The sequence below is a fragment of the Vulpes vulpes genome, chromosome 13 (assembly GCF_048418805.1).
Source record: "Vulpes vulpes isolate BD-2025 chromosome 13, VulVul3, whole genome shotgun sequence".
NCBI lineage: Eukaryota > Metazoa > Chordata > Mammalia > Carnivora > Canidae > Vulpes > Vulpes vulpes.
Window position 1 is genome coordinate 136,232,228 of NC_132792.1, and position 14,423 is coordinate 136,246,650.

General features: G+C 46.6%; 1 protein-coding gene and 1 pseudogene across 3 annotated transcripts in view; both read right to left on the reverse strand.

Annotated features, from left to right (window-relative positions):
• Window positions 1-2,026: 2,026 nt before the first annotated feature.
• The window catches only part of TNR (tenascin R), a 409,187-nt gene continuing 396,790 nt past the window's right edge, over window positions 2,027-14,423 (reverse strand). For all 3 annotated transcript variants that reach the window (XM_072733086.1, XM_072733087.1, XM_072733088.1), the window contains 2 exons: window positions 11,203-11,366; window positions 2,027-9,878 (listed from right to left, as the gene is read on the reverse strand). In XM_072733086.1, the coding sequence (XP_072589187.1) occupies window positions 9,759-9,878; window positions 11,203-11,366 (284 nt within the window). In that variant the 3' untranslated portion in view covers window positions 2,027-9,758. The remainder of the gene's footprint in view (window positions 9,879-11,202; window positions 11,367-14,423) is intronic.
• LOC112921695 (NADH dehydrogenase [ubiquinone] 1 alpha subcomplex subunit 3 pseudogene) lies at window positions 11,405-11,719 on the reverse strand (annotated as a pseudogene).

Here is a 14,423-nt window from a genome sequence, read left to right on the forward strand (position 1 = left end):
GCTACTATGTTTAGGTTGGGTTCTTGGTAATTGCACTGATTACTAATGCTGCTAACATTCCTCTTGCTTAATAATCCACTTTTAATTTTCCCTGTGGCAGTTCGTAGTTCCCACAACACAGCAATAATTAAATCTGTGTTCAGATCGTTGTAAATGCACCCAGAGGTCTTAAGCAATGGGTGAATCATACTCATTTAAGTTAAGACATAATGTTAGCATTCAGCCACCTCAGGAATAAATACTAATTACTGAAAATTCCTTTAAGTTCCACTGTATACGTTTAGTTTCCGTTTCCCAGATAGCATGCAGGATGAGATTCAGGCGATGGGCTTCCTCTGCATATTAACTGAGATCACTCCTCAGGTAACACCGTCCTGAGGTAGGGGTTTCCGGGATGGCTTACTTGAAATAAGACTAGGAACTGCAACTGTTTTTAAAAGGTCTTCTCTTGCTGCTATTCCAGAAATGTTTCTTTTGGAAATTAGGAGGAAGAGGTAATGAGCCCCAGGGTGGGTGCAGGGCAGGTACTTTTGTGGGAGACACTCACATGGCTGGAAGCTGGGATTTCCATCCCTGTTTCTCACATGGCCTCGGTTTGGGAAGAGGCCTGCTGGTGCCTATAAAACACTAGGAGGAGTGAAACTTAAAAACAATTTTAGGGATCACTGGGTGGCTCAGCGGTTTGGTGCCTGCCTTGGGCCCACGGCTTGATCCTGGAGACCCGGGATCGAGTCCCGCATTGGGCTCCCTGCAAGGATCCTGCTTCTCCCTCTGCCTGTGTCTCTGCCTCTCTCTCTCTCCCTCTGTCTCTCATGAATAAATAATAAATAAATAAATAAAAGCAATTTTATCTCCAAATTTTTAAAGAACCTTCTATGTCTCCTTTAAAAGTATTCTTTCTATCCCTCTTTTGACATGGGGACATGGAGAAACACTGCTCCCTCTTGGCCTTGGAATTTCATAAGGCTCCATCTATCCCTGGCCTGTGGTGACCTCTGTCATCAGACTCCTTCCCTGGGTGCCAGGGAGCCGAGCACTTTGCAACACTCTACCACACCTGGCCCTGCTCCTATGGGAGATGCTGTCTCACTCATGCTTGCACATTCTTCCCCCTTGGGTAATTCCTATCCTCTTAAGACATAGCCAGGTGGACCACCCGCAGATAGTCTCCTGGATGCTCCCCATCCCCGCCCTGAGCAGGGGGGGAGTAGGGGGGAGAGGGGAAGGGCTTGTCTGGGTTCAGGGCCCCAACTCTGCTCTGTTACTGTCACCTCTACACTCCTGCCTCATGTGCTTGTGATGCTGTGCTGGGTGACAGTTTCCTTCACACCCCTGCTCTACTGGCTGTTACCTGCCTGACTCTTGCCTGTATAGGTTGGAGGTGAGAGATGATCTTACAAGATGCTCATTTTCAAGGGAGGGAAAGGAAGAATATTTTCCCAGGTCACCAAACCTGAGAGGCAGGTGGTCTCAGGAGCTGGAAACTGAGCAGAGGGTGGACAGGCTGGGCCAGTCAGGACAATTAAATATTCTCTACCAGTGCCCATAGATGGCACTAGAGCCTTGGAGATCCAGCCACCACTGGGCACTCCAGGGTTGAGGGAACTGGACAGTGACTCACTCTCTGTGGCTGATGGAAGGCTCCCCACCATGGAGCAGAGCAGTCTGGGTGGTTCTAGGGCAGCCAGCAGAGGCTACCACCCATCAGGGACCTCTTCTGATGGTAAAAGCAGTGGGTGAGGTGAAGAATTCAGAGTGGGAGGGAGGCAGAGGAGAAAGAAAGACATAGAGGCAGAGAGAGGAAGGGTAGGAGCATCAAGGCTACAACTAGAGAACAGGATCAAGAAGGCAAGGGACACAGGTGGAGTAGCAGGACCTTCAGGGCTGAGAACAAGAGGATTCAGAGAAGCATCAGTGGCAGGTAAACTCAAAGGGGAGGAAGCCCTGAGCAAATCAGGAGGTAAGCTGGCTAATGAGACAGGCACACCTCCCCAGTTCCCCCACAGGACCCAGAAGATGCACACCGTTCCTTCTGGATCTTTTATTGACGTATAGAAAATGTGTTTAAAAAAGGAACTATACAGAAGCTAAAAGCAATCAGGACTAAAAATACTGGTTAACAATGGTTAACAAGCGGAGATTCCGGTCTTTGAGCTACAGTGCCATGAAAGGAGCCAGGAGGTTGGCTTCCCCCCTCCTGTCCTCTGTTGATACTTTTATTCCAGTCTAGTACAGTGTACATCGTCTCAGGAGTGTGTACTCCATTTTCTTCTTGTTTTTGTTTTTGCCTTCCTTCTAGTCTTTCTTTTAAGTAAATGCTTTTCCCCAGCACAATGTAACTACAAAGGCAGTAAATTGGTCGGTGTTATTTATATATATATATTTTTTTACCTGAAAAGGCCGTTAAAGGTTAAAATGACAAACTCAAATTCAGGGGGACTGGAGGATTCAGTGTTTATGGGTTCTGAGAACAACAATCTAGAGACCACCGAGGTGGGTTTCAGCTGCCCGGGCCCAATGTAACAGTTTCCTCGAAGTGACAGCGACTTGCCCAGGGTACCTAGGAGTTCCTATGGACCTGGGGCACATCCGAGGTCAGGATGGCTGGATGCCTGTGTGTGTGCAGGATGGGAAGGAGGAGACTGGTGTTAACAGTAACCCATCTGGATTCTGAACTCTGAGTCTGTGGGACTGTGGTGTGAGTCTAGAGGGCAGGGGTGGGGAAACGGGGCTCAGTAGGGGGGCTCTTACTTGGCTGACAGTTTTGTAGAAAACTTGGCATTTATGGCATCTAACACAGAGTCATGTCAGCACCCTCAGCAGCCTCCACATGGAAGAGGGCCATGAAATGCAGAGTTCTTTCTTGGGGAAATCTATTCCTTTATGGATAAGTGGCATTCAGTTAAGAGGAAGGGATTCATTTCTGGATTTTGGGCCTGACAGCCAGAAATATCATTTACCCAGTACAAATTTCCTTCTTAATTCCTCAGTGCAGCCAAGAGAGCTGAGATTGTGCCTAGCTATCCTCTGAGACCACCTACCTCCAACACACGCACATCCTCACTGAGGAGGCGGGAGTGGGTCAGAAGAGGAGAATAAGTAACATTAGTCTCCTGCCTTTCTCTAGCCTCATTCCCCAATTTTCCCACTGATGTACCCCTACAGGGACACTCTCACGGTATCCATGAAAGTCTGGGAGGAAAAAGCCCAATTAGTCTGTAGCCTGCTGGTTTTAGCCTAAAAATTCATAGGATTTCTATGTTTGATACCATCTGTATTGGTTTCAAAATATGAATAATATAACTCCTTTCCTCTTAAATTCTGAAATAAAATTGGTGCTCCAGGAACATGTGCCATGTTTATTCTCTCCAGTCTTGTCAACCTTGTCTACCTAGTTTGAGAAGAATGACTCTGGAATTCCCTACTCTTCTAATGTTGGATGAGGAAGAGGCCACTATATTCCCAAAGGAGTAGGGTTGGGGACATAGTGTTTGTGTCCTGGTCTTTTTTAACTGCTACCAATTTGCTGTAGAACTTTTTCTTACCTTCCCAATTAGAAACAAAAGAAGAAAGAAAGAAAGAAAGAAAGAAAGAAAGAAAGAAAGAAAGAAAGAAAGAAAGAAAGAAAGAAAGAAAGAAAAGAAAGAAAAGGAAAAAAGACAAGGAAAAGGAAAGAGCTGTCTGGATATTTCTTACTTTTGATGGTGAAGTGGAAGGTCTCTTGGCGTATGTGGCAAAAAACAACACAAGAACTCCCTTTTCTTAAAAGATAGAGGGAAGTGGCATCAGAAGTCCCTTTGTGCAAACATTAGTAAATCCAAGATGGTGGCCACTTGACTAAACAAGCAGAAAGGGCAGCAACCCCCCGAAAAGGCAAAAGCAAGGGATTTAGAATTAGGCAGAGAGATTCCGATTATTGTTCTCCTTAGCACCTGTGTGACTTTGGGCATGTCACTAAACCTTTCTGTATCTCCATTTCCTTATCTGTAAAATGGTTAAACTTGAATCAGGGTTGTGGTGAGGATTTAATGAAGCAATACGTGTGAAGTTCCTAGCACAGTATCTGGAAAGTAGTTGGACTGCAGTAAATACCATTTCTCTTAGTTTCATCTGGGAAGAGAAATATTAAAAGGCCTATGCCAGATCTGACCTCAGCTCTGTTACTAATTAGCTGTGTGAACTTGGGCAAGTTGCCTAACTCTTTTGGGCATCTTTTCTCTGAAGTCTGAAATGAGAGGGTCAGGTTAGATGATCCCCAGTCCCCTCCAGCTCTGAAGGTATGTTCCCAATATTTGTCTTTTGGAGGCAGCCTTGAACACATTTGCGTCCAATGGCAGGATGTTAGAGAGCAACACAGAGTGTCCTTGGGGCTTTTAAACCAGTGATGGGAAGAAAACAATAGTTCTCATCCATGTACTTGCCTTCTGGCCACACATCTGGGCCCAAACCCTCTCTGTGGCTTAGGTATTCCAGGCCTCCTGGGATCTTGCTCTGCCTCCCATAAGCTCATGGTGCCAATGAGCCAATGTCAGTACCCAGAAGGGTCGATTCAGGGAGACAGAAAGGGATTAAATGTTTCTGAACTGGAAATTCAGCATCAGTCCAGGCTCAGAGTGGACAAGGAGGAGCTGTTTTGTCAAGTTAACAGAGGGCGCAGAGCTCGTCTGAGGAACAAGAGCTGTGTTATTTGGATACTCTGCAATTGCCTTGTTAAGCTTGGGAAGGAGGGAGGATTTCCGGTTTGGAGAAAATGCAACACTGTCCAAAGACTGTGAGGTTTGCCAAGGACACTTGGACAATGAAGTGCTGCAGGTGCAATGAAGTCATGGTTCAGCAAGGGGTGACCTTGAAAAATTAATCAGAAATGCTGGAGATGACAAATCAGGCTTGTGAGTGCCATGAAGGAAAAGTGAGGTCCGGGCTCAACCAGTTAAGCAAGCACAGGAAGCTCTTCTGCTTCTCGTTTTCTGCGGTGACAGGCCTCTGGTGCCTTAGTTTCTCCTCAGGTCAGGTGTGTGAAGTGACAGGAGCTCAGGGGGGCAGTGAGACCAGAACTCAAGGAACTAATGCAGGTCCCTAGACCAGCGCCTCTCTGTACCTCTGCTGTGGGCCATCAGTGGAAGGCTTGCTTTCAATCTCCAATCATCTGTCAGCTTCTCTTATTTTGCTATTTTATTTTATGTTTTATGTTTTCTTCTTCCCTATTTCTCAAAGCTTGAAGAGCACAGAATGGACATAAGCAAATCTAATGTGGCTACAATTAGGATGAACCAGAGCCATTCTTTCAAGCTGGACCTGAATCTACAACACACCCACTTCAAATATCCTAGGGCTTTTTCCCCTATTTACTTTTGGAGGTCTCCTTCAGTGCGTGAATTCTCATTTGGCCTGTTGGGGCTCCAAAATGCTGGAGTACAGTTGAGGGAAACTCAGTCACATTTGTGTGGGGTGGGGTTACAGAAGAAACAAAAGTATGGGGGAGCATTTAGTCAACGATGTTCAGGAATGTGGCCAAAGGGCCTGGAGATAAAGCCAGAGAGAGGCTACAGGCTTCACGCAGAAGCCAGCCTGGTGTCTCACCTTTCCCGAGCATGGATCCTTTCGGTTATCGTTATCTAGAGAAAGACGGGCCACCCAGGGAGGCTGGGTGGGGCTGAGTCTGCTCTTGGCATCTGGAGCTTGGTATAAGAGGCAGACTCCCAAACTACACAGATCACTCCTCCCCCTCAGGCCTCTGAGGTCCCAAGGCCTTGCAAGTTTGAAGCAAATGAACGAATTATTCCATCTTCTGTGGGATCATTGGAACTAAACTGACGTGTGAATCTTTCCTTTTCAAAGTTTTAGGAATAGACAGCGAGATACAAGGGGACTGTGCCCTTTGGAGGGAAAGAAATGGAAGTAGGAATGAGATAGAATAGTAGGAGTCAGGTGATCGAAAGCACGCACGTATCCTGAGTAAGAAAGTGGTTCTTCCTTTCTTGAAATTCTAGGTAGAGGATAAAGTTAAAAAAAGAAAGAAAGAAAGAAAGAAAGAAAAAAAAAAAGAAAAAGGAAGAAAAAGTGTTTTCATGCCCCAGGAATACTTGCAAGTCCAGATCACGGGCTGGTCTATTTCAGCCTCCCCAGCTTGGGGCATCTACTGCTCACAGGTTCCACTTTCTTTCCAGAGGAAGGGACAAAGAGGAGCTCATAAATCGTTTCTCAACTGATGCTTTTAAAAGAGCTCTTTGAAAAAATTCCATAATGACCTAGTGTTCCTTAATCTACAGCTCTGTTCTGGGACTGGATTTTAAAACTATAAATGTGATTAGAGTTGTTTGGTTTGGCATTGAGCTCATTGGCAACCTTGGTTCTTCAGGTTTGTCTTTGAAATAACAGTTTTCCATGTGAGGGTTGCTGGTTGGTTTCCAGGGAACCGGGTGGGAGGGGTCTTAGCACTTCTGGAGCAGCCCAGGGGAGACAGGTAGGGTGGATTGAACTATTCATGAAAGCTGGCTCTGCATTTCTTCGCTGCCATTTTTATTGTTCTTTTACAGTTCAACCTCCTGTGGAAATCTGTTGGTTGGTTTTCCTGAAGCTTGTTTTGGTCTGAGTTCTCCTGGAAACCCCTGAGGGGCTTGCAGTCCTCAATCCCCACCAGGTTTCAGTTACCAGCTGCGACTTGGGGTGGGGGGAGATGGGGGTGGTGGTGATCGCCACCTTGTGGCCACACCTAGCAAGTCTCCCTCCTCCGTTTAAATCCAGTCTACAAGGCCAACAGATTTGTTATCTCCATCTCCTTCCCCCACCGTCCAGAAAGAACCCTGGAGAATGTGAGTTACTCTCTTGGGAACTATCTTTATCTAATGGCGAAATGAGAAAAGGAAAAACTATCTGGATCTTGGATCTAGGTAGTGGATCTGTTGCAGTTCTTGGGAGGTTTTGTTTGTAAACACCTGTGATTAGGATTGGGATTAAATCCTAATCCCACACTTAAATTGCCTCTAGGCAGGGTCCACTTCTCGCCCTGTCAGTCCCGCAAGAGAAAGTGGTGTGTGTAGGTCAGTGCTTTGTGAGTATGTTTACTGGATCCACCCTTGGGAAGAATATAAATTTGGAGGAACAAAATAAGCAGGAATCAGTGAGTAAAATTAAGAAGCTTTGAGTTTAGTTGATCATGGATCTTGAGGAGAGAACGGGCCACAGTGCCTCTTGAAGATGGAGAAAACTCGTGAGCAAATCACTCAATTTAATAAAAGCAATGTATACATCCTTTTATAGGAGGTTGGGTGAGCTAATCTTTGAAGTCTTTTTCTTGCTTTAAAAGTTTTTGAAATGAATTCAGGCAATGCTGCTGATACTATTTATAAAAATGTTCCATAGGGTAAAATGGTTGTAATGAAAGGAAGGTGGGTTTTGGTTTCCTCTGATACTTCCTAGCTTTCACCTGAATTGACCACATAAGGACTCATAATCTTTTTTTGTGTGTCAGTTGCCTTGATGAGGTAGGCTGTCCTGGCACCACCCAGGCCCCCGGAATCTGCTTTTACGGGCAAAATCAACTCAGCCTCTTGCTTGACATTACCTTTTCTGCAATGTTTTTTTCCTCTGTGTGTGTGTGTGTTTATTTATGATCTCAACCTGCCTTCCTTCCTTCCATCCTTCCTTCCCTCCTTCCTTCCGTCTCTCTTTCCCTAAAAAAGCAGGGCTTCTGGTGAATTTTCATTACTTAATTGCACTCTCTCATCAATGCCAATTTCTACTTAGATTTTCAGGTCGGAAACTTGCACTACTGACCATCAAAACTGAAAAGGAAGTTGGTGGCCATTCTAGTCTAAACTTTCATTCAACCCCCTGGGGGAGGGGGAACTGAGTCCCACACAGAGTGAGAAAACAGAGCCAATGTCATGGCAGAGGAGGGGCCTATACCTTAGCCCTTGCTTCCTTTCCTAGTAATCACTGGTGTGTTCCATTCTCTAGCTCAGTCTCTCAGTTTACACATTTCTTGAAAGGACTGTTTCTCTTTCTTCCTTGTCCTCCTTCTAGTAGGACAAGGGGTTTGGGTTTCTTTTGAAGCCCAAGCTAACCTGAGGAAGTGTCTATGTGGCCTCCATGTCCCAGCCCCAGGGTTTGTAAGCATAAAGTGTGATCAGCAGCCCAAGGGACTATCTTTTCTTGGGGATCAGAATCATGTTAGAGTGCAGCTATTTCCATTAGGAAACTGCCAGCTCTCAGGCTTTTCCAGAAACTGGTTGGGAAAGGAACACGATGCCCTAGTTTGGCTAACCATGGGGGTTACAGAAAACAAAAGTGGGACCTGCAGGACCATGAGGAGGGGCAAGGGGAGGGCAACTGGGGAGCTGGCTATGGATTTCGGTAGACGCTGCAGGGATGGCTGCACCTGACATTTGATTTGGAGAAGTCAAAGGGTCATGGTTTCTAGAGCCTCCAGCTCTCTTGGGCTTAAAAATCAAATCATGGTAGTGAGGAGAGCACATCTCATAAAATGGGAGGTAGGCCCACAGTCGTCCCCTGTTCACCTTTGGATTTCCAGATGTAATTTCCTCTGGCACTTTTCATTTTTCCTCTCAGAGGCAGAATAATAAAAGAAGATGGAGAAAGGCTTCTCATGATGCCAACTCATTAGAGAGGTCATTCCTATTTCCCACAGGACCAAAAAAAAACAAAAAAGGAGCAAAAAACAAAAACAACTCCCCATGAATTTCACCTCTTTCCAGGAATTGTCAGTCAAAGGAATGGCTGGCTGATCACATAACTTCTTCTGACTCTTAATAAGCCACCCACATTAAGGAGAGCCTGGCTGAAGACAGAAATGAGGCCTTCTGTTTGCAATTCAGAAATAAGAAAAGAAAAGAAAATCCATGACAGATAGGACTAGAAACACAAAAATAGAGCCAAGTAAGATCTCTGTTTCCCATGGGACCATAATCTCAAATGGCAGATGCCCTGATTTCTACTATTGTCCTTTCCTCAATGTCTGACCCCAAAGGGTGAAAACTGCCACCATCTCCGAGACCCTTTCGCCCACAAAAGGAAGTTCTTCCGTTTGATGCAAGAGAGGGAGCAAGGACTTAGGACCCTCAGGGACACGGCCACTGTGCAGCCTGGGGCCAGGTGTGGACAATGCCTTGGGCTTGTGGGACCATGGGGGTCTAAGGGTAAGATGGACATAGGCACAGAATTGCTTGGGATGGGGAAGGAGGCGACTGCTCTTAAAAGGTAATAGGACACTTCGCTGGTAAGAGTGTCAGGCAATGAGAATCTTTGGCCCATTGAAAAGGACTTGGGTTGTTGGGATGGGGTGAGGTTCATCTGCTTCCTCTCAAGGGGTGTGGATGGCAGAGCTCTCTTCCCGAGGCTTCTCCCAGGGGCTGCTGTGAGAATCTGACCATCCAAGGCGGTAACCTGAGCACGGATACCTGGAATGCCAGGCAACTCCTAGGAGGGCAGGAAAAGAAGGCCTGTTGCCATAGCAATCTGATTCTGGGACCTGCCTTTCCATGGGTCTCTTTAAAATGTTTCCGACTTTCCCTCCTTAGTGGGAAGGGAGGCAAAGGTTAGGGATGACTGGGTGGGAGGGAGCGTGGAGACCGAGGCCCAGGCCCGGGACAGCAGAAACCGCAAGCAGCTATGTCCTGCTTCCTTGAACGCCCTTCAAATGTTGCAAAGCACAGTACTCTTACCCCCCACCCCTTGTCTCATATTATAAAATACAAACAAATGACAGAAAGGGTCAGTCGGCCCAGGGCCACCGCTGCTCAGAACTGCAAGGACCGCCGTTTCCGCCCCGCTGGGAGACGGTGGTTATAGGGGCGCATCTTCATCTCCACGAAAGGGATGGAGAACTCGTGGCCTTTCCAGTGGTACCAGTTGATCCCCTGGGAAGGAGAAAGACATGCACGTCAGGCCATTGCCTCCCTGCCAGAGGGAACACCCAACTTGAAAAAGGGAGAACACCAGGAGTGGGGAATCCAAGATGAGAATTTGGCCGTATCCTATTAACATGAAGCTTTGTGGTCCAGCTTCTGATAAGGTCGGAGGAATAGAGTCTCTTTCCAGCTCTTCTTTTTTAATTTTTAAAAATGTTTATTTATTCGGGATCCCTGGGTGGCGCAGCATTTTGGCGCCTGCCTTTGGCCCAGGGCACGATCCTGGAGACCCAGGATCGAATCCCACGTTGGGCTCCCAGTGCATGGAGCCTGCTTCTCCCTCTGCCTATGTTTCTTCCTCTCTCTCTCTCTCTCTCTGTGTGACTATCATAAATAAATAAAAAAAAATAAAAATAAAAATGTTTATTTTTTCATTCATGAGAGACACACAGAGAGAGGCACAGACATAGGCAGAGGGAGATGCGGGCTCCCTGCGGGGAGCCCGATGCCGGACTCGATCCCAGGACCCCGGGATCACACCCTGAGCCGAAGGCAGATGCTCAACCACTGAGCCACCCAGTTGCCCCCCAGCTTTTCTTTTTAAGCATGCCTATGGCCTGAGTGTTCATCAGGACTGCACATCAGGTCACTTAACTGCCAGCTTTATGTCTTTGGCTGTCAGGGGTTGCACGCACCAGTTATTCGTGTTGAATTTCAAAATCCCCATAGTCTACGGGCATTTTGTGGAGAATGATTGTGTTTGACTGCTCACTCCTGATGGGAGACTCGGGTGGTATCTACCTGTGGTGACCAGCCATCTCAGTTGGCTCAGGACTGAGGGGTTTCCCTGGCTGCTGGCCCTTGGTGCCCAAAATGGGAAAGTCTCAGTTGGTCCAGTTGGTCACCCTATCACCCAGCCCAGCCTGTGGACTTGTGGTCTCTAATGGGGAATTACAATCCAGTTTATACTGATCTCTCCTTCTGTGGGACCCCTCTTTAAAGAAAGTTGAGCCTGTGAAGCTGACTCTAAAATTGATAAACTCTCCATGGGATCGTTTAGGTGAGGAAATGGAATGTACTGGTGGTCAAGGGCTTCTCTGGGTGAGTTCTATCTAGCTCCTGAGTCCAGATGCTTTTCTTTCCCTCCTCTGGCATCTGCTTTGTCCTGCCCTTATCCCAGGGCCTACATTACTCATGATAGTCCTCTCTTAAGACTTAGTATTTTTTTCACAAAGGGAAATGTAAGACTCACTTGTGCACTGAACACATAAAGCTAAGGGATGGTGGGTTCCATAGGTCTGGGTCATTCATAACAGCGGCGAGCTTCACGTACCTGACTGTGCCTGGACTCTCCATATTTCCCATTGAGGTTGGTCCGGTGGCAGTTCTTGTACCACCAGGCCCCCTTGTAAGACATGGCACAGTTGGTAACAGCAACATCATTGTCTCTGTCCTCTGTGGAGAAAGGGCGCCCCTGATGATAGCTGAGGGAGTCCCCTGTAAAAAAGGGATGCTTCCGTGAGGCCATCTGATTTGTTAGTTTTTTTTTTTCACTCTATGCATTTTATGGGCTACAGGGGAGGGGCCGCCTCCATGTCACCACTCATAATTTCTTCAGCCACTCCAGGCTGGGGCCCTGGGGGTCCTGCGGGTGGCTGGGCACATCGGGCATGTTCCCATCATCTCGGATAGTTGTAGGGCGTGGCCTGGTTGATCATGGTGGCATATTTGGTGAAGGGACTGGGGGTGGGCAGAATCACGGCGAGGCCCCCAATGGTGAAGGGTGCGACCAGCACCGGCTCTTTGGTCCAGGCATCCTTGAGGAAGGCGTTGAGTCCTGGAGGGGCGGGCAAGGAAGGTCACTGTCCCGGCCATCTTGGTCTCTGTGGTGGCGCAGCCTGATTTGTTAATCTTTTGTCAGGATTCTCTGGACGTTTGGCCCACTCCCAACAAACCTACCCTCTACTTAATGGCGCAGCCTGATTTGTTAATCTTTTGTCAGGATTCTCTGGACGTTTGGCCCACTCCCAACAAACCTACCCTCTACTTAAGGAACTTTCCATTTACTTCTCCCATTTCCACCTGTTCCCTCAGCCAGACTGTATGGAACTCTAACTCCACCTTATCCCCTGGGTCAGCTCTTCAATGCTGGTCTCTGCAACTCATTTCCTCATCCCTCTGACCTTCTGCTCCGAGCTCTGTCCACTCAGTCCACCTTCCCTTCCCTATCTGTTGCCTCTGGGCCTGCACTGGGCACCAGCATTCATGATCCTTTTATTTCCAGAGGAGACAGTGATGAGACATGGCACCTTGAGTCAATCTGGGTTACCACCATGCATCTATGGCCTGGCCTTCTCCATGGTTTATTTGGCCTGGTCAACCCTCACCCAAAACCTCCCATTCAGAACTTGAAGCCACATGTAAAAAGGGACCTCAGCAAGCTAGAGTTCCTGTCCATAGGAGAAAACATCATGAGAAAATCCTAATCATGTCAGCTCATGCTATTGAATGAACATTATTATAGATGCTTCTGAGGTTACTTTAAGCCAGGAGAGACCACAGTTTTGGGTCATCTGTGGTATATGAGTCCACATTCATGGTGGCCACTCAATGGCCCCACTGCTTCCCACCACAGCTTAACTGTGAGGGGATGATCTTTATTCTGTGAGGAAACCTGATCCCCTCAGGTCAGTTGGATTGCTAACTCAACATATCATGTCTCTGTCCCATCCTTTTCATCTTCTCTTCCCAGGTTCCAAGGATTCCAGTTTTGTGTCCATTGAGAGCTAATCCCAGTACCTGACACTCATTCTTTCCCATTTCTTTCAGATCCAGAAGAAGGCAGGAAAGATTTATTTTTTCATAGAATATATATATATTAGCATCTTTACCTCCTCTAATCCTAAATAATATTCATAGCCTTTATCTTTAAAACTTCTTGGACTAATCCGTTACTTTCTTTATATCAGTTTGACTCTGTTACCTCTACCTACCTCACATCTTCTCATCCCCCGCTTATCCTTCTGTATTCTAGAATTTCCTCTCAATTTGCCCTGGAATAATTCTCTCCAGCTTCCATTCCGATGTTGCCTGCTGCTGCCTTGGCTAGATCTTGGCGTTAGTCTTTATCTCCTTCCAAAATCTGGCTTCCCTTCTCTTTTCTGCCTCATATCCATATTCAGTACATTGTCTAAGTCTTGGTTTTTCTCTCTCAAGCCACTGTTCAGATTTATACCCTTCTCTTAATCCCTCACATTAGTCAAGTCTCCTGTTATCTCCTATCAGGATTAACGCAGCATCTGCCAGCCGATCTCTGCTCTTCATTCAGATTTACTTTATCCAGTGTATGGCTGTCACATTAGTATCCTCAAACCCAAAAGACTCAGGACCTACCATGCTTCCCCACTGCTCACCATAGTAAGACTGCTCCCTTGGTTTCAAGGCCCTTCAGGGTCTAGCTCCACCCTACTCCACCAATCTTCTTTCTGTTTCTTCTGAACTCACATCCTGCCTTAGGGAGCCAAGCCGTTCACGCCTGCCTTCCTTCCACAAAAATTGCTCCTTTCATGACTTCTCATCCAGGGTTTGCCTTCCCTCACCATTGGGATCCCAGCCAGGTGTTGCTCCTTCCAAGGCCAATGAATACCCAGTAAGGTGGAAATGAGTACCATTTCTTTTGTGGTTCTTTTTAAAAATAGCTGTTTAGTTCTTACAGAGGCCAAGGCCAAGTCTTATGTTTCTTTTGAGTCCCTGTAACTTGTACAATGGACTTCTAAGGGTTGTTCAACAACCTCTTATTTCTAACTTGATTTGGAGTTTTCAGTTCTAATCCAGTTAGAGTCCTGATTAGAGACTTAGATATTTGTAGCCTTGAGAAATGGGGACAGGAGAAAGGACTGAACTTGATTTAGAGGCCATGGGATGGATTGTTACCATTAAGGCTAAATGGTACTCATTTCCACCTTACTGGGCATTCATTGACCTAGGAAGTTAAGATAAAAGCCAGAGGAATTGGGTGATGCTAAATGTCGGAAAGAAAGGATGGGCTCTTCCCCACTGGAGACTTTCTGGTCTAGAAAAAGTAACCATTGGGTAGAGCTGCCCAGAGGAAGGAGCAACCTACGTAAGCCCAGTTTTTCACTTTCTGAGGAAGATGAACTGAACATTTCAAGGGAGGAATCAGACTGTAATTAATTTATGATGATTGGCCAATTTGCTCATAGGATTTCCATTTGCCTATTAGACATGAAAGTAGGATGCAGTCCCATAGTCCTGCCCTCCACTGGACCTGGGAGCAAGATGGAGCTGCGGTAAAGGCAATAGTGGTTGGACCTATAGGGGGCAGAGAGAAGCAGCCTGGAGCAGGTGGGAGGGGGAGGAAGGTAGGACATGGTAGCAAGGGGCAAGGCTTGCTTTTCTTCCTGTGGGAAGAATAAAAACTGCTTTTCTACAGGCACAGTTCCAATCTTAGGGAGTGGATTGTATCAGGTTTTTTAAAAAAATGATTCGTCTGACATGTTGTTTAATATACTCCATTTCAGTGGCTCTTTTTAT